The following is a 24,785-nucleotide window of genomic DNA, read 5'->3' as shown; positions in this document are numbered from 1 at the left end:
CGATGTTATCTGGGGGCGCAGCCAGGCCTCCAGAGGTGTGCAGAGAATAGGGACACTCAGAGATAGGATCCTGCAATTCTTCCTTTTCGGGAGCTTCTCTGTTTCGCTCCTTCTCCAGCTGGGAGGGGACAGGAGCTGCGGGGTGGGGGTGGGGGTGGGCTGGAATACCCCCCAGAGCAGGGCGGCACCTCTTGCTCCCTCACCTCTGTGCCCAGATAAATAAATGGGCTGTTAGAAGTGTTCTTTGGGGGAGAAGAACATTCATCTTGGGATCAGGACACCCTAACTCGCCTCTCTCCTTCCAGTCAAGTCTGGGCACGAACCTTATGCGTCAAAGACAGAAGACCTAGCAAACAAGAGACCACCATACTCCCAGGCACAGAGCACCAAGCGGGTACCTTTGGGTGACCCAGGTACGTGGTTAGGAACGTACTTGACCACACTCAGACCTTCCTCCACCGTAATCCTTTCTAGCCAGACCCTGCCACGGTAGAGGATCTTCATAGATCCAGGACTTCATCCAACCAGGCCAGTACCTCAGGAAGCTTTTGAATTTGACCCCTTTTGAGAAGAAGAGTGTAAAACCCCAATGTTCCCAGCTGTCCTTTCTAGCCCTGATTCTAGATGGAGGATGGAGTTTGACTGTCATCTCACGGAGGGAGAAACCGATGCTAGAACACCCCCCCCCTCCCGTTCCATCCTTCCCCAGCCTGGTCCAACCTGCATGGTACTGTACTGCCCAGGTCCCAAACCCAGCTCCTGGTTCCCTTTCCCTCTGGGGCCCCTGACCCTCCAGACCAGGCTTCAGCCTTAGGCCTGGGGACCTGTCCCTTCCACTTCTGTGGGAAGAATTAAGAGTCAATTTTTTTGTCGTCAAGAAATTGTTTCTAATTTGCCCTTTGACTAATGGCCCAGGGAACAATGGAGAGACACCCAACACACAATTACCCTGCAGTGCAGCTCTGCTGCTCTCTGGCCCAAGGACGCATTTATTTGTAGCAGCGACTAATTCACAATTTTATGTAACTTGAGATAAACCCCCACCCCCTTGTATTAAAAAGTGATTATTTATTCAATGAGTTCACACAGTAGGCTCTGGGTCATTTGGGAGCTGGGAGGCCTAGGCCTGCTTCCAGGCTCCAGCCTTGTAGGGGCAGTGGGAAGCACTGGCTGGAGTAGGTACCAGGGTTGTGACAGTTAGGGTTGGTACACAGAGTGCATGCACATGTGTGATGAGAATCACACTGTCCATTTACATTACATGTATTTATTTGTGTGTGTGTCTGCACGTCAGTTGTAACACGGAGAGCAAGCATATGTGTGATGCGTGTCAGCGTGCTGTGTGTGAGAATCACAGTCCTTTTACCTTACATATATTTGTGTGTGTGTGTGTCTGCAGGTCAGTTGTAACACAGAGAACATGCACATGTGTGATGCGTGTCAGCGTGTTGTGTGTGAGAATCACACTGTCCTTTTACATTACATATATTTATTTGTGTGTGTGTCTGCATGCTGCTGGCCTGCTTGTACCCACGGTGTGAGCATGAGGTCAGAAAAAAAAAACCCTGCAGGAGTCAGCTCTCTTCTTCTACCACGGGGGTATCAGGCAAGCCACGGATTTAACTCAGGTGGTCAGGTCTGGCTAGTGCCTTAGCTGGCTGAGCCACCCTGCCGGCTTGCTTTTCTGTGTGCACACAAATGCGGTTAGCGTGGCGTGAGACTCGCATGGGTGCCAGTGCCCATTCTGTGGTATGTGTAGACATGGATGTGAGCCCACAGAATGTGCATGTAGACGGAGCACACACTCAAAACTGCACTGTTGCTTGATGTGTGAGTGGCTGTGCTCAGTACCAGGACGTGGCTGGCTATGTAGGGCACCCTAGCCTAGAGGAAACCATGGCGGGTATCGGCCAGGCTCTGGAGGTGGCCCAGGCATTCAGAGGCTAACGCAACCTGGGCTAGCAACCGGGCATCTGTGGCTGCAGCGTTAATAACCCACATTTTTTTAAAAACTTCAGGTGACTGCACAGATTCATAGCCCTCAGTGCAGAGATCTCTGGGTTATAATCCTGTCTGTCTTTCTAACCCTCCCTATTCCTAACCTCTAGAATAGAGTCCTCAACCCCTTCGGTAAACCTCTAACTCCAAAAACATTTACATTATGATTCATAAAAATAGCAAAACTACAGTGACGAAGTAGCAACGATAATCATTTCATCGTTATACATGAGTTGTGTATTATAGGGCGGCAGCATTAGGAAGGTTGAGAACCACTGCCCTAGATGGACCCCGATCCTCACGCCATGTTCTTCTAAAATTAAAAACACTTGTTAGTTTCGGACAGCAGGAAGTCAAGTAGGAAAACCAGGATGGTTTGCTCTGAGCAGATAGCGAACCCAGCCAAACATGCCCGGGCCCGCCCGGGAGGCCGAGCCCTGCGAGAGGAACACGGGAGCTTATTTTGGTCTTGTGGAACTGCCGGGGGCTGTGCGCCCGCGCTGGGCAGCTGCCAGCTGCTGGCGGCATCCAGAGGCGCATCGGCAGCTATTCGCTGTAACAATTATTTTGAAACAGTGTTGAGAGGAGGAGGAAAAAGGGCCACTACACTTAAGTGAACGCTGGGGTTAGAAAGGACACAGAGGTGGGAGCGAGACAGCTAGGAGCCTAGGCCTTTCACACCCGGGGAGCCTCTCAAGGAAGCCGCACAGAAGAGGGGGGGCAGCACGTGAGGGTGCTGGAGACAAATCCTCATGCTCGACTTTTAGGGATCCGGAGATTAGGGATCCCCAAGATTCTAAAGCGGCTTGCGGAGGAAAAGAAGCCACACGTTTCCATGTCTAGCGTTTCTGGAATACGGCTGGATTACCGGTGTGCCCATCTGCCAGTCTCCACCCGCCGAGGAAGGGGGGTAGATCCGAGGCTCAGGGATCTTTCCGGCCCGGCCCGGGCGACCCCGGCTATGCGTAGTGGGAGGGTGGGGTGCGGAGCTAGCTGGGCGCGCCCCTCCCCCACGCCGGCCTTCCGGGTCCATTCCCCCACCCCCCCGCTGGCAGCGGCCCGGAGGCTCGCCACGCGGTTATCGCTGTAGGATCCAATTTTTTTTCTTAGACTTTTCTTCTTGGGGGGGGGATGGGGTGAGAGAGACTACTTTCAATAGGGGAATAGAGTTAGATAGATATAAAGACTCCTGGATCAGAAAACAAGATGAGGTAAGGAAAATGAGGAACTCGGAATTCCAAACCTCGCAGATAATCTAGGGCTTGGATAAGGGAGGCCCGCACCGACCGGGAGGGAGCAGGGATGGCCGCAGCCGTTTCTCCCGAGCCGGGAAGCTCCTCCGCCTGCGTACAAAGCGGGAAACCGCTGCTCGCCGACGCCGCCGAGCGGGACTGGAGCAACGAAGCTCACCTCAAGCCAGGCCAGACCTGTGCTCGCCGTCGGGTCACCACCGCGAGCTGGCGTCCGCACCCATCCCGCACAGGCCGGCCTGATTCAATCGCACCGCGCATAGCCGCGCGCTAATCGGATCTCCAGGAGCTGCGCCTCCCCGGCGCGCCGCACAGGCCACCGCGCTAGCCAATCCCGCAGCCAGGCTCGCGCGCCCCGTCCGGCGCCCCGGCGCAGCTTGCGGAGACCCGGGCTTACCTGGAGCGGGCGGGCGCTGGCCGAGCCCCCGTCCCGAACGGGCGGGAAATCCCGGAGTCCCCGCCCGCCGCCCCCACCCCAGGTCAGCGCGGCCCGCAGGGGGCCAGACCGGCCCGGCGGTGCGTCCGCTTCCCCTTTCTCTTCTGATGCCTTTGATCCCCGGGCCCTCCGTCGCACCTCGGCTCAGGAGCCGCCTGGGTCGGCCCGCGGGGATCCTGGAAACGGTCCTCGGTTTATCTCCTTTCATCAAGCGGCCTTGGGCAGCCTTGAAACCGCGGAGCCAGTAATTGCTTTTTTCAGGAGGCCCTGTGCGGACTGGATAACAGCCAATCAGCGCCTTGTTTACACTTGGTGATGGACAGCCCGCTGGCGGAGTGCCAACCAATCGTGACAGTTTCGCAGAAGCGAGGGAGGCGGGGAAAGAGTGGCGACCACAGCACTCAAGTTTAACCCCTTTGTGCCCGCGCCGGAAAGAGACTGGGGAAATTCAAAGGAGTCTGACTGAGTCGTTTGGCATCTACTTAAATGCCCTAACCCCCCAACAAACACGGAAAAAGAGGAGCAGAATTATGTATTCATCGCCACTAAGACATCACCTCTGCTTCTTGAAAATAAATAACATTTGGGTAGGCAACCAAATTCTAACCGGAACATTTGCTTGCAGAATATTTAAAAAGGTGGTTTGGTTTAGATTATGATAAAGACAATTGTTTGGAGGCTGTTTTCCTTTGTAGTGCGAAAATGCAAGGACAGGCGGTAAGAAATGCTAAGCACGGTTTTCACACCATGACAACCACCCCTAAAATTACCAAGTGAAGATATTTTTAAAATCTAGGAGCTGATGAAAAAAGTAAATCCTTATCTTAGCAACGGAGCCTCGATTTTCATTTCGATTGTTGCTGCGCTGCAGAGCAGAGTGTGACAGAGGGAGATAAAACCGAGAGCGGACAGAAAGAAAGGTTCATCTCGCTGCCTCTCAGGCAGAGGGAGGAAGGGCCAGGCGAGCATTTATGGAGTCAGTGTGGCCAAGCCTCAGACCCAAATGCTTTCTCCGGCTCGGGTCCGAGTGGGTGGCGGCCTGGGGGTGGAGAGACAGTAAGACAATCCGGCCTCTGCGCTTGTAAATTGGCCCTTCTAGCACCCAGGTTCCGCCACCTGCCAGACGGACGCCAGGAGTGGACAGGGCATCTGGTTGACGGCGCGGGGCTGTTTCTTCTTATTCTGCGCGAAGACAGACAAACAAACAAAACCCCACTCTTTAGACCTGACAAATTAAGGAAAAACAAATCCCCAAGTCTCCCCCTGACGTGGACACACGCTCTCTCTCGCTGGTGCTCCTCTCCCGCCCTGCGCCACCACGTTCTCATTCAGCAGCAATGATCTGCGCAGAGGAGCTGCGCAGTCGCTAGGCTTGAATTAGGCGCCATCAGGCTTGGTAGTAGCCCTGCTGCTCCCTGATTGGCAGCTCCCTGGCCCGGCGCCAGCCTATTGGGAGGCCTGTTTACGCCGAATGAGTGGCACGAGCTCAGGGCCGTGGAGGGCCGCTCGGCCAATCAGCGCGCGGCCTGCTCCGGGTTGAGTGGCACGAGCTTATTAGTATGCAGGGCCCGTGGCTCGCCGCGCCGGGCTGCAGGTTTGAGAGCCGCTCTGGATGGGCTCGCTAGAGTCGTTGTTGTGGAAGCCGTGCATTCACAGTGCAACAGTCAGCACATTGAAAATACCAATAGGAATACAAACCAAAGTCACATTTACTGATTTAATTGTATTGCATTCAATTGTATCCAGGAAACAGCCTCCAGTAAGTAACTGAAATTGCTTTCATTTTTTAATTTTTTTTGTATTTTTGTTATTTTATTATTTTATTTTGGCTTTTGGGGATTTACATTTTTTTAAGCAAAAGAAATTCAGGATTGTGGCGTTAAGAAATAATAGATCTTCCCTTTTAAAATCCGTTATGATGTTGAAAGGCTTTTAAAAAAAAAGATGTACTATATATGTGAGTACGATTTTTTTTTTCTCTGAAAAATTTTATCGATCGGCTTAAAATTCCCCCCGTAATGCGTCCTTGCTTTGCTCTGAGCGCTTGTTGTCTCGATCGACACCCTGCATTAAAAATAAATTATCGAGACAGGACAGAGACCGCCACGCTTCGTTCAGCAAAAGCCCCGCGGGTAGCCCCGAGTGGGCAGTCAGAGCCCAGCTCTGGAGAAACCATAAGCGAACCCCAATTATTTGCTCCCCCATCCTATTCCCCTCCCCCAGCAGTCTTGAATGGGCCCCGCCCGGTCGCTCCCCGGCGCGGGGAACGTTCGGTTCTGGCTGGCCACGGCCGCTTCTTCTGGGCCTCGTTAAGGGACAGGGGATTGGAAGGGGTACTAGCAGATTTTCAGGTTTCACTCCCCACAGACTTAATTCTTTTCTTTTCTTTTTTTTTTTTTCTGGAGCGGAGGGTGGAGGAGGGGGGCCGATAGTGGGGCGGTTTCATGCGGTGAGTCCTGGGCAGCACGCGGGCTCAAGGCCACGACCCGAGTGGCGTGGTCCGGGGACGGGTCCATCTCTCAGAGCCGGGGTCTCGCACCACCCAATTCTCCTTCCTCTCCGGGATGGGGGGGGGGCGGCTTTCGCAGGGAGCGGGTTGTGCAGCGACGCTGGAGCCACTCGCGTCCGGTGCGCTCCTGGCTGCGGCCTGGCCTCGCAGGCCCCTTTGAGCCCACCCGCGCGGGAGACTCGGCAGGAGGTAGCCCACGGACCCCAGAGCTTGGCCTCCACGGGAGGACAAAGGCGTCTCAGACTCGGCTTTTAGATGCAAAATTTGAAAACAAAGCAAACCTCGAGAAGCCGGAGGGTACCAGTGCTGGCTAAGCCTCTGGAGGAACCGCAGCTCTGGGGGGTCACGCCCAGCCACCCGGGGGAGAATTTCTGGGGTTCGGGTTCTTTAGACGTGTTCTTCTCGGCGACTCTCCGGACGCGCGGGGCTCTCTGCCACTTTCTGTTTCCTCTGGTCCAACCCTGCCCGGGGTCCATTGCGGTGTCCCGTCCTGAGACTGGGCGCGTGGAGGCCTCGGCGCCTCGGGACTCGCGGACTGCTGCATCGCAGCTCCGGGCCTCGGCACCGTGGCCCCGGTGGCTCTCCCTCCTCGTTCCGTTACCGAGCCGGCCTTCCCAGGCCCAGGGCGCAAGCAGCCCAGGGCGGCGCGGCAGTTCTGGAGCAGGACAGAACACAAAGAAAAGTCCCCTCCAGTCCGGCCAGAAGCGCAGCGGCGCGTCCTGGCGACTTAATCCAGCCCTTGTTGGCGCAGAAAGTCTAGCGGGCTGGTGGGAAAGGCACAAACGAGCCAGAGATCGGCCCGCAGGGGGTGGAAAGTAAAGCCGCTCCAGCGTGAGCTCAAAGCCCGCGTCCCAAGAATCGCTTGCAGTCCCCACTTTTCGCTCCCACTTTGAAATGTCTTACTGGGGGTGGGGGCCCAGAACAAAAGCCCAGCGCACACAACTCCCCGGAGGCCGTCGCGAAGCCTTGTACCGCGCGCACAGCCTCCGACCCCACTCCGGCCCTCGGCGCCTTTGAAGCGGCAGGTTCCTGACCTCCCTCCCCTTCCTTCTTTCCCTTTGTCTTCCTTAGCGCCCTCCCGGGTTCGAGAGGCGCCGGCCTGGGTAGGGGCGCGCAAGTCCCTCACCGGCCCTGGGCAGCCCCTCCCCTGACCCCGGCGCCTGCTTAGAGCCTCGGCCTGGCCTGCGCTTTCCGCGCTCTGGCGGTCGCTGAGCAGGCCGGTGGCGCGGTGGAGAGACGAGTTTATTTGTTAGACCCGGGGAGAGTGAAACTCCCCAGAGGGAAGGGAGCCCCAAACCCCTTTGTATGCAGTTTGAACACAAAGGGAAGTCTTTGTGTAGTCTCGTTTATTTACAATGCAAAATTCTCCGAATAAATATTAAAAAAAAGCTTATCACCTGAGCAAATATGTATTCACTTAATACATTATGTTTTCGGTTATAGATTAAATCAGACACAAAATAGTGTGCAAATAAGACAGTGTAGAACCCAGAGCATAAAATATAGCAATTTAAATGGTATTTACGAAATACAAAACATCTTAATCGCTTTGTTGTCACGGTGGGATGGCCTAAAAAAAGATTTTGATTTTCTGTAAAGTTCACATTTACGAATACCTCCCTTCTGCTGGAGCTGAGGTCAAGCATTAAAACAATGCGTATTTTGGAAATAAGGAAAGAAGTCTTCGAAATGGAGGAGGGCCGAGGGACTTTGGTCGCACGTGTATGGTGGTGTACTGTTTATACCGCTTGCTCGGTTGCTCCTCTCAAGAGTTTGAAATTGCCTGCGATTTCGCCCGGGAGTAGACATTTCACAATGGGAGGGGTAGAAGAAAAGGGAGAAGAGGATCATTTTAAGTCGGCCTTGCCAGAGGTGGGGAGGGAAGACGGAGGACCAGGGTCTGCTGGGACCCAGACCCAGGAGAAGGCTGCGCCTTGCTTGGTCTGCTCCTTCCCCGCAGGGTCGATCAGGGTGCCACGCGGAGACCAGCCTTGGTTAGGTGATCCAGGGCAGGCGCTGAATGGAGAAACGTCGTGGCCGATTTGGGAGGACGAGAGAAAACAATTTCTGACTCTCTGAGCCCCCTCCCCCAAAAGCCCCAATCCGCAGAGGAAGATCCTGGGCGAATTTGATTGGGGGGCGGGGTGATTGTTCCAGCCTCACCAGGAAGCTCCGGGCTCGGGGACAGCAGGCCAGGCACTGCGGCGTAGCGGCCCAGGTGATGCCAGTGGCGGTCGAGGGGCGCCCGGGGCTCCGGGACGCCAGTCTGGGGTTGTGGCACAATGCTGAAGGGTGGGGGCCGGTCCCGCTGGGGCTGAGTGCGGGACGACATTCAAAAGAATGGACTGAAAGACGCATGGGGGGGATGGGAGAGAGGAGAAAAGGAAGGTTATTTAAAAAAAAAAAAACTCTTGAGTTACAATCAATAAAATTACTCGCTTAATTAGCATGGTTATTCGGTTAAGCGGAATGCAGTAAAAGCTGGACCTCAGAAAGACCAGGGTGTGTGTGGGGGGGAGCGTGGACCCCGGGCTTTTTCCTCCGAGACACCTTTGGGCAGCGGGGGAGGGGAGAGGGTGTGTGTGAATGTGTGTGTGTGCGCGCGCGTGCGAGTGTGCGTGATGGCTTCGCAGATTTGGGTTTTTATCACCCAGCGGAGCCAGCAGCCTCTTCGCAACGGCGCCTTCGCCGCAGGGACTCTCAGGGACCAGAAAGGGAAGCTGCGCGCAGCGCGGTCGGGTTGCCTCTGGCTCTTGCAGGCCAAGCGTGGCTCGGACGGTGCGTGTGTGCTCGCGGACTCGCGTGCAGGGCGGCTCCAGTGACCCGGAGCGTAAGCGTGTGCAGTAGGGAGTCCTCCGAGCGCTCCCGGCCCCGCTGTCCGGTCTGGATGCCTCTCCGGTTGGCGCGCAAGAAGTGGGCTGGTGGCGGGAGGGGCGGGGACCCCCGGGAGAGAGGAACCCCCGAGTCACCAATCTCTTCTGCTTGCCTCCGCAGACCATGGACCTGCACGGCGGCCGCCGGCTCGGAGCGCGGCCGCCCGCCGAGAAGCCGAGTCCGCCGGTGTGCTGACCGGCTCCGCTGCCTGTGCCGCCGGTGACCCCAGACGCCGCCTCCTGCGCGCCGCCCGCGCTCCGCCTGCACTCCGAGCCGCCCCCAGGCCCCGGCCGCGCTGCTTGCTGGAGGCGGCGGCGGGCCGGGGCCGGGGCCCGGCATGGATGGCCGAGACTTCGCGCCGCCGCCGCATCTGCTGTCGGAGCGCGGGAGCCTGGGCCACCGCAGCGCCGCTGCTGCCGCGCGCCTTGCCCCCGCCGGCCCCGCCGCGCAACCGGCCGCGCATTTCCAGCCCGGAAAGTACTTCCCGTCGCCGCTGCCGATGGCTTCGCACACAGGTCAGTGCCCAGCCCGGGCGGGTGCAGTGCACAGGCCCCGCCGCAGCTGGCAACCGTGGCGAGTGCAAGGAGCGCCGGCCCCTCCGCTCCTCGGAGCAGTTCTCGGAGCTTTGGTTTCATTTCTCTGCGCAGCGCCTGGCGGGCCGTGCAGCCTGCCAGCCCACGGGCTTGCGCAGTTTCCAGCAGCCTTCCCCGTCTACCCTGGATCTCGCAGGGCAGCCCGAGAGCAGGCAGCAAGCACAAGCCTTCTACTCCTAGCCACCCTCCCCCACCCCTTCCTGCAGAAGTAAATTCTTGCGGAAGCCTCTTTTCTGCATTCTGCATTCACCTCGTTAAGACGTTCTGCGTCTGAGACACCGTGGCGCTTTCTGCGGGGGACAGAACGACTGTGTGGCTGGGGGAGGGGGCCAGGGCGCGCCCGGCCCGCGGATTAGAGTGGTGTGCGCCCCGGGAGCGCTAATGGGAACTGCTAGTGTAAGACGAGAAAATCCTGTTTCTATATAAAGCCTTGAAGTGTCAGGGCGAGAATGGGTTTGCAGGGGATGCATGCGCTTTAACAAGTGTCTCTGGTATCCTGCTAACGCCGGACTAAGCGTGGCCTGAGTGCGGACCGCGCATCCCGCACCGCGGAACTCAGAGAGGTGCCTTGCTCGGGATTTCGGTGCAGGCGAGTCCGCGCGCTTTGGCTTCAAGAGGAGAAACCTTGAGTTGTCCCGACCAGCCCCGGCACGCGCCCGCGTTGCAGTCCCCTTGTGTTCCCCTCCCCAGGGTCTGTTCTTGGTAGCGCTGTCCCAGAATCTTGGAGCGAAGCCGTAGCTGGAGGGGTAGTCACTGACCAGCGTGGGTGGAGTTGGGGGAGCCGGAGGAACTGCGCATGGACCTGCTTGGTCACCCTGGCAGATCGGCTTGCTTTTGTTTACAGTTTATTCTAAACATCAGAAATATTATTTGCTGCTTTTATTTTTCAGTTTGGCAGTAGCGGTTATTATTATTAGCTTGATGAACCATGAATACTAATAAAATTATATCTGCTTTAATGGGATTACAATTAGTGTGTGGATTAAAACGGATGGCAAGAACGGGGCTAGAAGGGAAAGTGTTGGAAGGAAAGGCAGTCAAAAAGAAAAAATGCGTTTCCTCAAAAAAAAAAACTGAAACAAACTTGAAATTGCTTAATTACTAGAGGGCCTCCAGCTTTTACTGCACGCGGTTGTTCTGAGTGAGCAGCCCTGGGCTAGAGTGGCCAGCCTCCTGCGGCGTAAGCCGCACACCGCCTGCTCGCCTTTACTGCGGGAGCTTTGGGAGGTTGTGCTCCCTCTCTGTAGACCGCTTTCTTTTTCCCCCTATCTCCGAATTTTTTTTACTCTTCTAGATTTATAACTGGGAAGAGAAAGGAGAGTATTTGACTGAGCAATTGGTGATTTTTAAAATATCTTTTGCTGCCGATAGCCCTGGCTCATTGTCTGTTCCTGCCACTGCCCTGAGACGCTGCCCACTCTTCTCATGGCCGCTGGGGAGCGGAGGGAGGGATTTGATGTGGTGGTAGCTGCAGCAGGGACAAGTGCCCAGCTTCCTTTCCAGTCTCAGCTCCTGACTAGGCAGGCCAGTCAGCAGGATTGGAGAAGAGAGGGGATGCCTCTGTCTTCTTCCCCCAGTGTGCACTGCCCTCCAGGTTGGTGGGTCACAGTGCTGCAGAGAGTAGGTTTCCACAGTAGTGCCCAGGCTGGCGGGGACTGTGCCCCCTGGGGCAGCCAGGCCAAGCCCAGTTCCCATCAGTTCAGGTCACTGCTGCCTCCTGACCCTGCTCGCCCAGCCAGCTCTTGGTCAGCGGCCATTTCCTTCTTGCCTCTGTTTCCAGATCTAGGTAGTACCCAGTCAGGTGGGAATGTGGCGAAGTGGCCTGGACCTTTGTCTTGCTCATGCTAACTTGGACCACGTGGTTCTTGGACCGCAGGCCAGAGAGAGCTTTGAGAAACTGCACCAGGTCCCATTCTGTGACCCTGCACCCTTCCTGCTGCTTCCTTATACACTGGGGGCCCTAGAGGGCTCCCTCTTTTCCTGCTGGAGGGCCCTGTGTCTTCTGCTTCTGAAGGCCCAGTTTTCATCCCCTTGGGGGACCAGAGGAACCTATTGTGTTTGGAGATCCTGGACTTGGTTGTGATTCGAAGCCTGGCTGGGCTGTGTAAGTGCTGGAGGCCTTTGGAATTGCTAAGAGCCAGGATAGCCAGGATTTCGGATTCGTTTTTAGAATCTCACTGCATGTATTTTTAAGACGGGAGTTATTCTTGAGATCCCTGTACTTGAGTTTGTGGGTCCTCATTTAGAAAGAAAAAGATGGGGTGAAGAAGTTAAAGAATTTGTCTTTGGATCTTGTGTGTGGATCCTGTGTGCAGATTCCCAAATGGCCACCTTCTCGTAGTCTCTCCCTCTCTGTGAATGGATGGCCTTGGCCCAGAGGCCGAAGCTGCGGTAGTCCAGCCTGCCCCTCCCTGCCCCAACTGCCGAGCTGAAAGCAAAATTGCTGGGGAAGATTCTTCCCCGTGTCTGCGTAGGATGCAGACATCCAGGCTGCGCCCCCGGCTCCCCGGGAGCGTCCTTGTGTGGCGTGCTCGCCCCACCTGCCTGGTCAGACACCACCGCTCAGGCTGTGCTGAGGGTCCCTCCACTGCTGCCCTGCTTCGTTCCCACCTGGTGCTTTCACGGTGTCTGCTTGCAGGACCCTAAAGCGGGGGTGCTGGGCTCCCAGGCGTCTCCCATTGTTTCCCCAAAATGAAAGTGCCGGTAGCTTTCTATCCTCCGAGCGGTAGGGTTTATGGTAAAGTGCTGTTCCCTTAACCTTGTCACGGAAAGGCACAATTAAAATGTTTGGAACCATTATTTTCAGCGCCGTGTTAGATTTTAATACAGATGGTCCGGAGGCAAAACTGTGAAATCTCGGAATGGGGGAACACACAGAAAAGGAAAATCAACACGAACTAACCTAGGTTTTCTCCTCCAGGTCTTACTGCCTGGAGTTGCTTGGGTGGGGGGGGGGGATCTCTCCTCTCTCCGGGAACCGGTTTAATCAGGAGGCAGCTGCCCCGGGGAGAAACTTGGGAGCTGTGTGCTCGCCTGCCCCTCCCCCCTTCCGGCTGTGTCAGCTCCTGTCCTGTGCTCCTAGAGTCCCCCCCCTAAGGTTGGGGCTCCACCAAGGGGCTGGTTCACTTCTTGGTGTGAATCTCCTTTTGGACTCCTCTCCACCCCTTTTGGCTTTGGGACGTGATTTAACTTGGCCTGTGCAGCCATGTGTCTTGACTGCGGCTTTGGGGGTTGGGAGGGGGATCAGGGCAGGCCGTTTCTGGAGTAAGATGCCAACCTACTTCCTGTTAAAGGCACTTTGGATGACCAGTCGTCTCTAATGTAAAATAATGAAATAATCACCCAAACTCCACCTAGCCCTGTAGATTTAAAAATATATACATATTCTGGTGAGAAAAGACCCCATCGAGAGTGTCCCTCCCATCACGTGGGTTTGTGTGTGTGTGTGTGTGTGTGTGTGTGTAAGAAAAAAAATACATTTTCGTAAATACCTCATTAACTGCACCGTGCGAGAGTGTCTCTGCAGCAGTTACCAACATTAAGTAGGTGTGAAAGAGTTACTTTCCGAGCTTCTACCCATCCCGTTCCATAGTGACAGGGCTAGACATCAAAGCTGCCGCGGTGCCCAACGGAGCCACAGGGATCCGGGAATCTGGCGGTTGCATAGACTGGGGTGGCTGTGGCAGCCGCGCCCGCTCCACCAAAGCTGTTTTTGGAAAGTGGGTTTTTTTCTCAGTGGGGCCCATGCTGCCACCAAGTCTGATTATTCCTATAGGGAGACGCTGAGTGCTCCATTGGAATATCCAGGTCACGTGAGCAGTAAGGCGAATTGGTGGCCGAGGCAGGAGTGGCACAGTGCAAATAGCACATCTCCCCCGGAAAACACCGCACCCCCAAACACTCCCCAGTTATTCTTAGAAATCTCCCTCAGCTCCCTGTGAGACAGGGTTCAACAGCCTGCACAGACAGGACAAAAACGCATAGGAGGTTGTTAGAATAACATGGATGAAGCTAAAAATACCCCTCAGAAACACACATAAAAAAGCCAAATCCAACAACAGAGCGAGCTAAAAATATTCCAGGCTTTGGCAAAGAGCACAGAGTTAAATAAATTATACAAGAGCCATTCATGGGAGCAAGTTGACTTTCTCTCTTACGGGAACTTGGTTCAAGCTAATAAAAATAATAATTTACTAGCCACTGAGCTTTGCGTGAGTTTAAATTTAATTGGTGGGGCTTCTGGCGTTTGTCACTTCTTGGCGATTAGTGGGCTTGCCCTGGCCTGGGGCAGGGGGAGGGTGTGCTGAGGCCAGGGTCCCAGGCATCAGGGGCTCTGAAGAGCAGAACCCAGTGCTAATATGGGAGGCCCGAGGAGGCGGGGGCTGCTTGGGGTTGTTTCTTCCAGGAAGGCAGAGAAGGAACAAGCAAAGCTTGGCTATTTTAATTTGATAAATGATTGTACACCTTTAAGAGTGTGTTTTAACAATCGAGATACACTCCAGCAAGTTGATAGGATGTTCGCTGTCAACTTACATATGTCATCAGGGCAGGCTGTGAACATAAATAACGTGGGAGCTTCAGGATGCTCACAGCTCTGGGAGGGGAGGCAGCAGGTCGCACCCCAACCCCTCAAACCCCGCCCCCCGCCCTGGGTCTGGAGGCCCTAGCCAGAGAAGGAAAGGGATGTGGGAAATGAAGGCTTCTTCCTACTTGTGAGATTCAGTTGGGATCCTCCTCTCTGAGGAGGTCTCCCCTGCCAAAATAAAAGGACCAGGGCTTCTTGTTCAAGAAAAAAACATGTGTGGAGTTAGGCGCGGAATTTTAGGGAATCTGTTTCCCTGGCATTTTAAACTTCCAGTCTGAAGTTAGGGTTAGGGTGGCAGCTTGGCTCTCTTTTCTTCCCTAACTCCCCATCCTGCTGACCCTCCTAACTCCCTAAGGACTACATTTCCCAGAATGCCTTGGTCTCGCTTCCAACTCAGAATTTGGGACCCTCAGGGTTCCTCTACTGGGAATTCCCAAGTTCGAGCAGCATCACTGGGAATCACAACTTTCCGGCAGGGCAGCGGAAGGGAATAATGGTGGTCACCCCAGTGCTTCCTTGTCCTTCTTCCTCTGGGGCCCCTGGAATCCTGCTGTGCTCTGAATATAAGTCCCACAGTGGGGTATGCTGCCCTATCCCCTGGATTCCGTGCTGCCGCCTTGATTGTAGAGGTCAAAGTCCCAAGGGTGTTCTTCCCTATCTCCTCACCCCTGCCCCAGCTCAGCCTGCGTCCTCCTCCAGAATTACATCGGAGGGGCCTGGTGGCCCTGACCAGGTCCTGGCATGGCTGGGAGGTCTCTGCCTAGGCAGTCCTTGAGGAAGTGTCTTTCTGCATTATGGACCAGAATGATTCTGGAGCTTTCCCAAAAGAAAACCGGGACACAGCTGCCTCGGGCGCTTTGGCAGGTAGACCCCTGGAGCTCTGTCCAGAGGTTCTCAAGTCCCTACTCCTGCAGGGGAGGTGGCCTGCCCAGGAGGCCGCCAGGGCCGGACTGGGTGTGTGTATCTCCTTGGTCTGCAGACAAGCCGCCGTGAATCAGCTTCAGAAGTCAAAGCATGTGCTCTGCCTCTTTGGCAAATTAGGGGACTCGCTCTGCCCCATGTCCAACCCCTTTGCCTGCCAGGGAACATCTCCCCTGGGGTTCCTGGTCCCCATTAACCTCTGGGACCTCATTCCCCTCCCCAACAGACATAGTGTAACAAGCAAGAAACAGAATCTCAAGCACTGTGCAGCGCCTAGAAAATCACCTCGCCACCCTGCTGTGCTGGGCAGGAGCAAGGCCTCGAAGGGCCTCCGGCATGGGACGACACTCTGCCTTGGCTCCGACGCTCTGCCCGCTGACGTTTTTATGGGATAATATACCGTTTAGATCACGCAGGCCTATTTGTCAGTGGGCTGCCCCTGTTTGTCGTAATATATAATATCACTGCCTCCTGTGGCCCTGTGAGCAGCTGCCACCACAGGCGTGGGGCGTGGGCTCAGGGGAGGGGTGGGTGGGTGCTGAATGAGGAGGCACTGGGTTCACAGCAGACCTCAGGCTGGTGGAGGGGTGTCTAATGTCCATGCTTCGAGTCATCAAACTGGTGTTTGTAGGTGGCAGCTGCAGCTGTCTTCATGATTAGGTTCCAGATTCCGTGGGCCAGGAAGCAGGTCTTTGATTCTGACCTGGGGGAGCGAACAGGTGGGTCGGCTCCTGCCCCCCCCCCCCCCCACACCGCCAACAAAGGGTCCAGTGTCTGGTTGGGAAGGCTTTTCGGCTGACTTAGGGCACTGCTCCTTCTGGGTTATCGGTAGGCCGACCTGGAACTGGAAAGGAGAAGCAAGCAGAGCAGCCCACTCCTCCTACCCCAGGGCAGGGACTGGAGGGCTGGAGAGGAGGATGGGTTTGCCTCCTGTCAAGGCATCCGAACAGCAGATGGGGGGTCTGCAAGGCAAAGGGTAGCCTCAGGGGACCTGTGCTTTCTGGGTTGCCCTGCCCAAGGAGAGGAATCAGCTCTGCTGAGTGAGAAATGAACCAGCTAGCTAGGCCATGTAGGAACTGGACTCCCGCTGGACTTTTCTCCACGCCTGTTGGTCCTGTGGTAGAACGTGTTCCCCCCCACCCCACCCCAGCTTTCCCTGTCTTCCGCAAGGAGTGCCAGAGGAGGAGCCATGGACACCCATTCCTAGAGCCAGGCTGGGTCCCTCTGGAAGCAGAGCAGGGCAGGGTGAGAAGGATTGCCCTGTGTGGGAAAAGGGTGGGCTGAGGTGAACACCGCAGATACCAGGGTAGGAAACCTAAAGAGTCTAAACTGGGGGATGGACACCATGGTGAAGGAGCTACTCTTTAGGGTAGGTGCCCCTTTGCACCTGGCAGGTGTGCCCTCTTCCTGAAGCAGAAGCCCGAACTACACACCTGGGCATAACTTTCTAGCTGCCACTGCCCTTGGCCCAGCCAGCAGCCAGTGGGTGTACACGTAACCCACCATGTGTACGTGTGATGGTTCACACCTGCTCACCGTTCTCACACTTGGGTGCAGGTCTCCCAGCCTGGATCCCCATTGGCCGTGGCAGAGCCTGTCATCTGGTGACAGTGTGTCCTCTGCCTCCAGGATGTCCTGTATCTCCTGCTCCATCCTTTGATCTCTGCCACTTACTGAGGGAGCGGAGCTCCAGGCACCATGACCCTCTGTGGCACCACCCAAGACCTCGTCTAAGTGAGCAAGTGCTGTGGGCCCCGTGTACCCTGTGCCGTGGAACCCTCTGTGGGTTCTCCCTGAACCTGACCTCACCTTCTTAACTCCTCTCAGAGAGGTGTTCCCGTGTTGAGTGAGCCTGTTTCCCTGCGTCAGACTCCTGGCCAGTTCCCCAGCGTAGCCGCCTACCTACCCCATGTTTGAAGCCCCCCAGGCTTAGCTCTGCTCTCCCTCTCTCTGGTGATGCCTCTACCCAAACAGACAATCTCAGCAAAGTCCTTCCCAACAAGTCTTCCCTGCTCCATGCCCCTCCAGGCCCTGGTTTCTCTCCTCTTCCCTGTTAACTCTCATTGTCTCTGTGCTTGGTTGTACCTGGTACAGGAAGGGCTCACACCCAGTCCGCCCTGACTCAGCTCCTTGCCCCATCCCTCTCTATGCAGACTGCTCTGTCCCTAGCTGGTGAGCTGGCCCCTAGAGGACTCGTCCTTCTTGCCCTGTGCCACTGCCTCCCAGGCCCTGCCTGTTCTGTGTAGGGGCTAGCTGCTCTGACCAACCATTGTTACTATCCACTGTATCACCCTAGACCATCAGGTCACTTGTGGGAAACTTGCCTGGAAATCAGTCCCCTTTTTGAGCCTTTTTACAAGCCTTCGGGTATCCTAAAAATAAACTTTTAATTTCTTTAAAGTAACACTAAAATTAAAACTAAATTAAATTACAATATATCTTAGGCTAATCCTAAAATGTCTCTATCGTTTCTGAACATAAACATAAAAAAAAACTGTACACAGTATGGTTTGACCTTTGTAACACATTGCAGATTTGTGGTAAATAGTAAAAACCCAGAATGGTCAAGTCCAGAGAGCCCTTCAATAGAAGATGGTCAGGGAATGCACCTTCAGATATAGAGTAGGGCGTCCTTTCTCTTATGATTTAGCCAAGCCATTGCCAATGCAAGATTTAGACTCCTTAGGTTAGAATGTTTATTAAATCATTTAGCATGTGTTCCTTGCTTAATATTGTTTATGCAGGTTGTAATCCTAATTTTATACTTGATATCTGTTCCTAGTGTATATAGTTTGTATTGGGTTTGAAACTCTCTTATTTAGACAAAATGGGGAGGTGATGGGGAATCTCTGTCAGCCAATGATCTTTAAGAGGTTGGACCAGGTTAGGTGTGACCTTTTGGGTACCCAGAGAAAACCTAGAAAACCGCTGGTCCACCCAGGGTTCTTTCCTGCTCTCCCTGTGCTTCCCGTGCTACACAGATACAGCTGAGGTTGAACTTCTCGCTCCTGTTTTGTGAGTTTGCCTATATACACACACACACACACACACACACACACACACACACACACACACACACACATATATTGGATCTATCTTGGAGTTAGCCTGGGATTCTTTGACCCGCATCCTTCAGCGCAAAGGCAGGGGCTGCTAGGATGGTGGTGGGGTTCACGGGACCCTCCCTGGCCAGAGTCTGTCTTCTGCAGAGTGGGTCTGACCCCTGTGCTGGCCCACCCTGCAGTGCCCCCCTCTGCCTTCTTGGAGATTGCCTGTGCGATCCCACCTTGCCATGAACACGCCTCTGTATATCCATTAGTTCTTGCAGTATAGTTAACAAACGGCATCAAATTATCCTCAGCGTCCACAGCTTCGAACAGCTAATGTTTATTACTTTGAGTTCCGTGGGTCAGGAATCTGGGGCACGGGGTGGACCGAACTGCAGGCATCTCACCAGTTCTTGTCCCTGGGGCCACCAGGCCTCGTTTAGCCTGGCAGCAGCTTCACTCAGAGCAAAGGAGAGGAAAGGGCAAGTGGAGTGGAACCCACAGTCTCTACGCGCTCCCTCGGAGCGCTCTGGCTTCTTTGGCGTTTCAGGCCTAGTCCACCTGAGGTCCTAACCGCATGCGTGTGTGCCGGGAGGGGACACCAAAGGGTACGTGCCAGAGCGCTGGAGTCTCTCCTGGGTAACCCCCACAGTTATAACAGGCCCTTCCTGGTCTCTGGATGCTGGCTAGGGCTTGATTCCTTCAGATCCAAGCCTCATCCCCACTGGAGTCTTTCTGCCTCTCATTCTTGTTCCTGTCTGTGTCCAGCTCAGCCCCTCAGTGTTCGAAAGCTGACTCCACCATCCCTTGCCCTGCTTCTCTCTCCCGGCTTCTCCTTCAGATCCCCCCATCATGGCTATAGACTCCATTGTGAGCTGTACCCGCTCTGCAGAGCCCCCTGGAATGTGTAAACCATACCTTTTCCAGTCAGAACATTGCTGTCTACCACAGCCCCAGCAGCCTGAGCCCTGAGGGAAGCCTGTTCGCTGTCTGTGCCACTACCTCGGGGTTCCTGTGGGTTTGTGTGAGACAGAGGGCAGTAGCTGCAGGTCAGGGCGCTGGGGCTGTTCATGGCTTCCTCAGATTGCAGGCTGGGCTAAGGTGAGGGGAGATGACCCTGGAGCCACATAGACTCTCATGAACGAGAATGCCAACTCTAATGAATGAGCCAGGGTAGAATTTCTCTGCACGGCACACAGGTCTCCTTCTGTGGCCTGGATAGCAGCAGTTTGTGTCCTCTGACCTGGACGGTGTTTCCCCCAGCCTTCCGTGGGCCGGCTGGCACCCAGGTGGGGTCAGTGTGCTGGGACCACCTTGGTGCTTACCCAGCCCACCTTGAGCCCATCCAGGCTCCAGCGAAGGCCCTAAACTGACCCTACCTTAGTCTAGGCCCTCACCTCCCTATAGCAGGCAGCTGATTCTGTGTCTGGTGCCAGAACAAGCTAATCTGAGCATCACTGTGCATCTCCATTTCAATCATGGCCAAGCTTGTCCTCCAAGGCTGTTGGGGAACACCTTCGAGAACCTTGCCAAGGGTCCTCTGTGCCTTCAGACTCCCAGCAGACCGGGTAAAAATCAGCTGGTGCCTTACTACCCCTGCCCTGAGATCAGGACCTGCCCAGCATAGTGAGGACTTCAGTGAGGTCATCCCCTTTCCCGTCACATATGCACCAAGGAGGGAGTTCCTCCTGCTGTGACCCCCTGACCCCATGACTTGTGTGACCTGTGGCCCAGTCCGCTTTAGTGAGTTAAGGGTGGGACCTGGCGTCCAAGGATGGGAGTGTAGGTAAATGACCAACCTTTCTACTGGATCTTCTCCTATTGGGGTCCATAGAGTCCCCCTTGGGCTGGCCTCCTCGGGTAACTGGCTCCATTCTGCACCACTCTGTGTGCAGTGGGTATGACGTTTTCTGTCCCAGGAACTCCCGCACTCGGCTCTCCAGAATCCTAAGAAGTTCCCATATTCCTGCCTGGGGGTTGAAGTTTGCTTTTTGCTCACAATGAGAGCCCTTAGGACTAAAGCCGTGTCTCCTTTCCATGCTGCAAGGAGTGGGCATGGGCTGCCACCGCGGCACTGCTGGGGAAACAGCCAGCAGAGAGGGAGAATGGTGAGAATATGCCCTTTTCCTGCGGTTGGAAAGGTGGAAACAGGGCACAGCCTGAGCCCTGTGGTCCTTAGCTACACCGTGTGGCCTTGGACGTCCTGATCTCTGGGTTTCCACGTGGAAGCCTCCGAAAGGGGTATGGACTTGCAGGCGAGACTCAGTGCCCTGGGGGCAGAGTAGTCCCCACCTCTGCTCAGCAGCTGGCCAGTGATGCAGTCTTGCTGAAAAGTTGCCCTCATTGGGGCTGGAGAGATGACTCAGAGGTTAAGAGCACTGACTGCTCTTCCAGAGGTCCTGAGTTCAATTCCCAGCAACCACATAGTGGCTCACAAACATCTGTAATGAGATCTGGTTCCCTCTTCTGGCCTGCAAGTATACATGCAAGCAGAACACTGTATATGTAATAAATAAATCTTTTTTAAAAAATGGCCCTCATTGCTCTCAGATTGGGCTTCCAGACCCCTCTGTCGCACTCTGAGTCTGTCGAGACCCAGAAGCCTTCAGGGCTTTCAGCTGCACAGCCGGGTCTCCCTCCTGCTGCTCCATGCCTTCTGGGCTCTCCTCTCCTACCCTGTCAGGCTGGGAGGCCCTCCTGGCAGCCAGGACCTACCTCTAGGAGGAGAGCACTAGGGTTGAGTCGGGCAGTTACTTCTCTGTTTTCCCTGCCCAGAATTCCTGCTCTCCAGAGCATAAGGCAGCTAGCTGTGTTGTGTGCGTCTTTCCCAGACCTTTCCTCTTCCTTTCTTTTCTCTTTTTTGTTTGTTTTATTTTTTGTTTTTCCAGACCAGGGTTTCTCTGTGTAGTTTTGGAGCCTGTCCTGGAACTCGCTCTATAAACCAGATTGGCCTCGAACTCACAGAGAGCCCCCTGCCTCTGCTTCCCGAATGCTAGAATTAAAGGCACATGCCACCACCGCCAAGCTGCTTCTTCCTTTCTTAGTCTAAGCCTGGAGAGCTCTGCCCCGGGTTAGCCCAGATGTGACACCGGATCAAGTGTCACAAGAGACAGGTGCCAACTCAGCCCCTTGGACATGCAGCAGAGGGTCCCATGCCATGCTGTGCGGAGGAATTCCAGGGAGGAGCCTTCTCTGGAAAGTGGTCCCTGGGGATCTTCAGTGGAAACCTTGAGAATTTGAGTTTGGGAGGGCCACCATCAGTTCCCTCTGAAAGAGAACACGGGGTGAGTCTCAGAGTGGCTGGAGTCCGTCATAGCTGAGACGGTTGTCTGAGAAATGACAATCTTCTGTCACTGGCATCAGGGACCAAGGATGCCAATGGCCCCCGCAGCATCCTTGCAGAGAATACAGTGTCCCTTGGGCCTCCAGGTTACTACAGCTATGCCAAGCCTTGCTGGGATCCATGCCCTGGGTGCCTTCCCTCCCAAATATCAGGACAGCTGGTTCCTATGGCCAGCTGGAATTTTCCCAGCCCAGTGTGGCAGCTGACCCAGGGCCAGAGACGATGGTCACCATGTATATGTCTGCTGTTCTGCCTACTTAAGCCCTCTGATACAGACTAGTGTCTGCCCTGCCTACGTGTGAGGTACCCAGAGGTGCTCACCCCATGTGCCTGAGTCTTGCTAGGTGTTACAGCATAGGTCCTCGGGTCCTCTAGGAAGTACAAGCTAGCCCAAGCTCTCAACCTTACAGCTTGCCTCGGGGCACCATGGGAAACTGTCTGAGGGACATGGCTGGCCCTTCCTCCCCTCTAGCAGATGTGGTACTTCCCAGTTCTCAGACCACCAGTGTCGGCCAGGCAAGGAATCCTGCAATTCATTTCTGTGTGAAGGAGGCGTGGGCGTTTGAGCTCAAGCAAGAAGTCAGTCTGTCCAATTCTGAGCTCCCTATGCAGCAAAGAGGCCCAGGCTAAGAGAGCCTCAGCATGAATGCCTGCTGCTCCAGGGCCGGGCCTGGGTAGAAGTCTAATGGAGGTAGCCTCTGGGTACGGGAGACCAGGGGCGGGAGAGGTACTAGGAAATACACTGGCCCCGGGAACATCCAGTGACCCTTTGTCCCTGCAGTGCTGTGGATCTGGGGTTGTGGACCAGAGTGCTAGGCCCTGACCACAAGGACTGAGGGCTGGCACCTCGGTGAGCACGGATGGAGCCACAAGCGTGGGGTCACATGGAAGGACAGGAAGCTGTCACTAGCAGCTGTAACCTCCACCTTCCCCCACATCCTTAGCCTCTCAGGCTATCCTGTCCCTGGAATATCAACACTGTGCAGTCCACGTCATCCCTGTGGGTCTTGGATGGGACAGAGGGGTCGCATACAGAGCACTGGTCCACTCGTCAGGAGGGGAAACCCAGACAGCCCGGTGAAGTCGGTCACCTAGAAAACATGAGCATTCTCCTTGTGGAAGTTCACCCTGCCGGTAGCATGACCGGGGAGAGTCTGTGTCCCTGGTCAGGTGTCCTTTGTCCTCTGCCTGACCACGGTTGAAACAGACTGTGTTCCACGTCTTCATCCTCAAGGGTCACAGACATGGGTGAAAGGCTAGGTACAGGGGAACAGGGTGGATGCCCACAGCTGGATCAGAGCTTCCCACTGCTTCAGTGAGAAGAGACCCAAGCGTGCATATGCGTTTGTAGGTCCGTAAGAGTCTCTGTGTAAATGTGTTTGTGTGAATGGACGCGGTGAACATGGCTGCGTATGTATGTATAGCTTTATTTGTGAGCATGCATGGGCGTGAGGCTCTGGTAAACTACTCTGGGGTGGCCTTCCTTTCTGTGGCCAGCTTATTTCAAGGCAGTGGGAAGGGAAGTGCCTGATTTGGTGGCTGAAGCTGTCCAAGCTGGGGTGTGTGGCTCACAAGAGTGGTAGTGATCAGGTCCTGGTCACCTTCTCACACCCTTACGACTCCTCTCGGCACCCTTAGGAGGACCCTGGGCATCTGGGAGAGGTCCTGGATACCTCGCTACCCAGGGAGGGAGGGGAGACACCAGGGAAGGTGTGCCCCTTCCCCCTCCTGCAGCCCCACCCCCCCCCCCCTGCCTGTCCTGGGACACTGAATCACTCTGGGAAGAAGTCCAGCCCCCCCACCCCCAGTGGGAAGCCTTGGCCACCCCGCCTCCTGTCCTAGCCAAAGGGCTAAATTTACTCTTTTAATAAGAACCAGACTTATATCCGATTTTCCTTTTCTTTTATTAGTTCTGGGCTGTCGGCTGGGCCTGTCCCTTGTCATCATTGCCTCCCGGCCTTTTCCATGGTTGCCCAGTTGAGTGGCTCAGCAACCACAGCGCTTTCCTATTATGGCCTGAGAGTGGCTTCCTTTGGGACTTCCGGAAGGTTCTCTCGAACTGACTGAGGGGCTTCCCGGGTGAGGTGATTATTCCCAGGCCACCCCCATGTCCCCAGGATGGGCCAAGCCCAACGCCCACTGCTCAGCATTCTTGGCCTCCCCGTTAGCCCCCGCCCTAGGCTGTGGTTCCAGGACCTTCCACCCTGCCTCCCTCCTCCTCTTTTCTTTTGTTCCCCTCTCTGGGCCCATCTTAGCTTCTCTTCTGCCAACCACCTTCATGGAGCTGGCTTTTGTGGTGTCGGGGCTCTGTGAAGACCAGGTGTCCTCAGCCCCTACCAGGACTTTGGGGGCAGAAGGGGAGGATGCTGAGTCAAAGGTTGACACCTGTTAGCAGCAGCCCTGAAGATTTAGGAAACTTTTGCCTGAGCTTAAGACAGTGCCTGCTAGCAAGGAGGTCTGAGATTGGGATCTGAGAAAAGCTGGATCTTGCTCCCCCAGGTGCTGTGGGGATGGCCTACCAGAGTGCTCCTAACTCCCGAGCCACTTTCAGGTCTGGGATTTTTCTACCTGAAGAGACACAACTGCGTTCCTGTGTCAGAGGTCTGGGGGTCTTAGAGTGGTTGTCTGGGGCTGACTTCCTCCTACAGTCAGCTTGTACTGGCTCTACACCAGGGGAGGCAGTGGGCAGACCCAGCAGGGTCCACCCAGGACAGTCAGCATGAGTCTGGTAAAGACCTGACACTTGGGAAATAGCGTTTTGGAGAATGTGCACAGTCTGTGTGCCCTAAAGGCTCGTATGCAGCCACGAGTGCATGCTCACAGCCACACGCTGTAGAGGTGCGAGCACAGCTGGTGCTTGTCACACACCAGGAGACACGAGACACGCCCTACGAGAGCTTGCATAAGGTCCCATCCCACCTCCGTCATGTGTGTGGCTCACACTCCCCACATCTTCAGGTGATGGAGTGGATGGAAATGCCACGGGTCTCCATACCCACAGACCAGTGCACACCAAGGACGCCTCCACACCTTGGTTTGGAGAGGAGTCTCAGAATTCCTTCTCTACCAGGGCCTGGCATCCCCACTCCTAGCTCCTCCCCCCCTTCCACGGGGCAGTAGAGGGTAGATGATGATGATGATGATAGATATCATTCAGCTTCCAGGCAGGCTAGACCGGAGCTCTTTCTTCTGATCTGTCTCTGCGGAAAACCCTGTGTGGAAGGTCTGT

The 24,785-nt window shown here is 55.2% G+C and overlaps 1 protein-coding gene across 4 annotated transcripts in view; it reads left to right on the top strand.

Annotated features, from left to right (window-relative positions):
- Positions 1-3,755: 3,755 nt before the first annotated feature.
- Bahcc1 (BAH domain and coiled-coil containing 1) overlaps positions 3,756-24,785 on the top strand; it is a 61,949-nt gene continuing 40,919 nt past the window's right edge. For 3 of the 4 annotated variants that reach the window (XM_087909652.1, XM_087909653.1, XM_087909649.1), the window contains exon 1: positions 8,829-9,582. In XM_087909652.1, the coding sequence (XP_087765778.1) occupies positions 9,405-9,582 (178 nt within the window). In that variant the 5' untranslated portion in view covers positions 8,829-9,404. Of the gene's footprint in view, positions 5,444-8,828; positions 9,583-24,785 lie in introns of those variants that run through there. The other variant, XM_087909650.1, reaches the window with a different exon arrangement.

Source organism: Myodes glareolus, chromosome 9, assembly GCF_982192425.1.
Source record: "Myodes glareolus chromosome 9, mMyoGla1.1, whole genome shotgun sequence".
NCBI classification, from domain to species: Eukaryota; Metazoa; Chordata; class Mammalia; order Rodentia; family Cricetidae; genus Myodes; species Myodes glareolus.
Note: the sequence above shows the minus strand (reverse complement) of the source record. Positions and strands in the feature narration are given on the sequence as shown.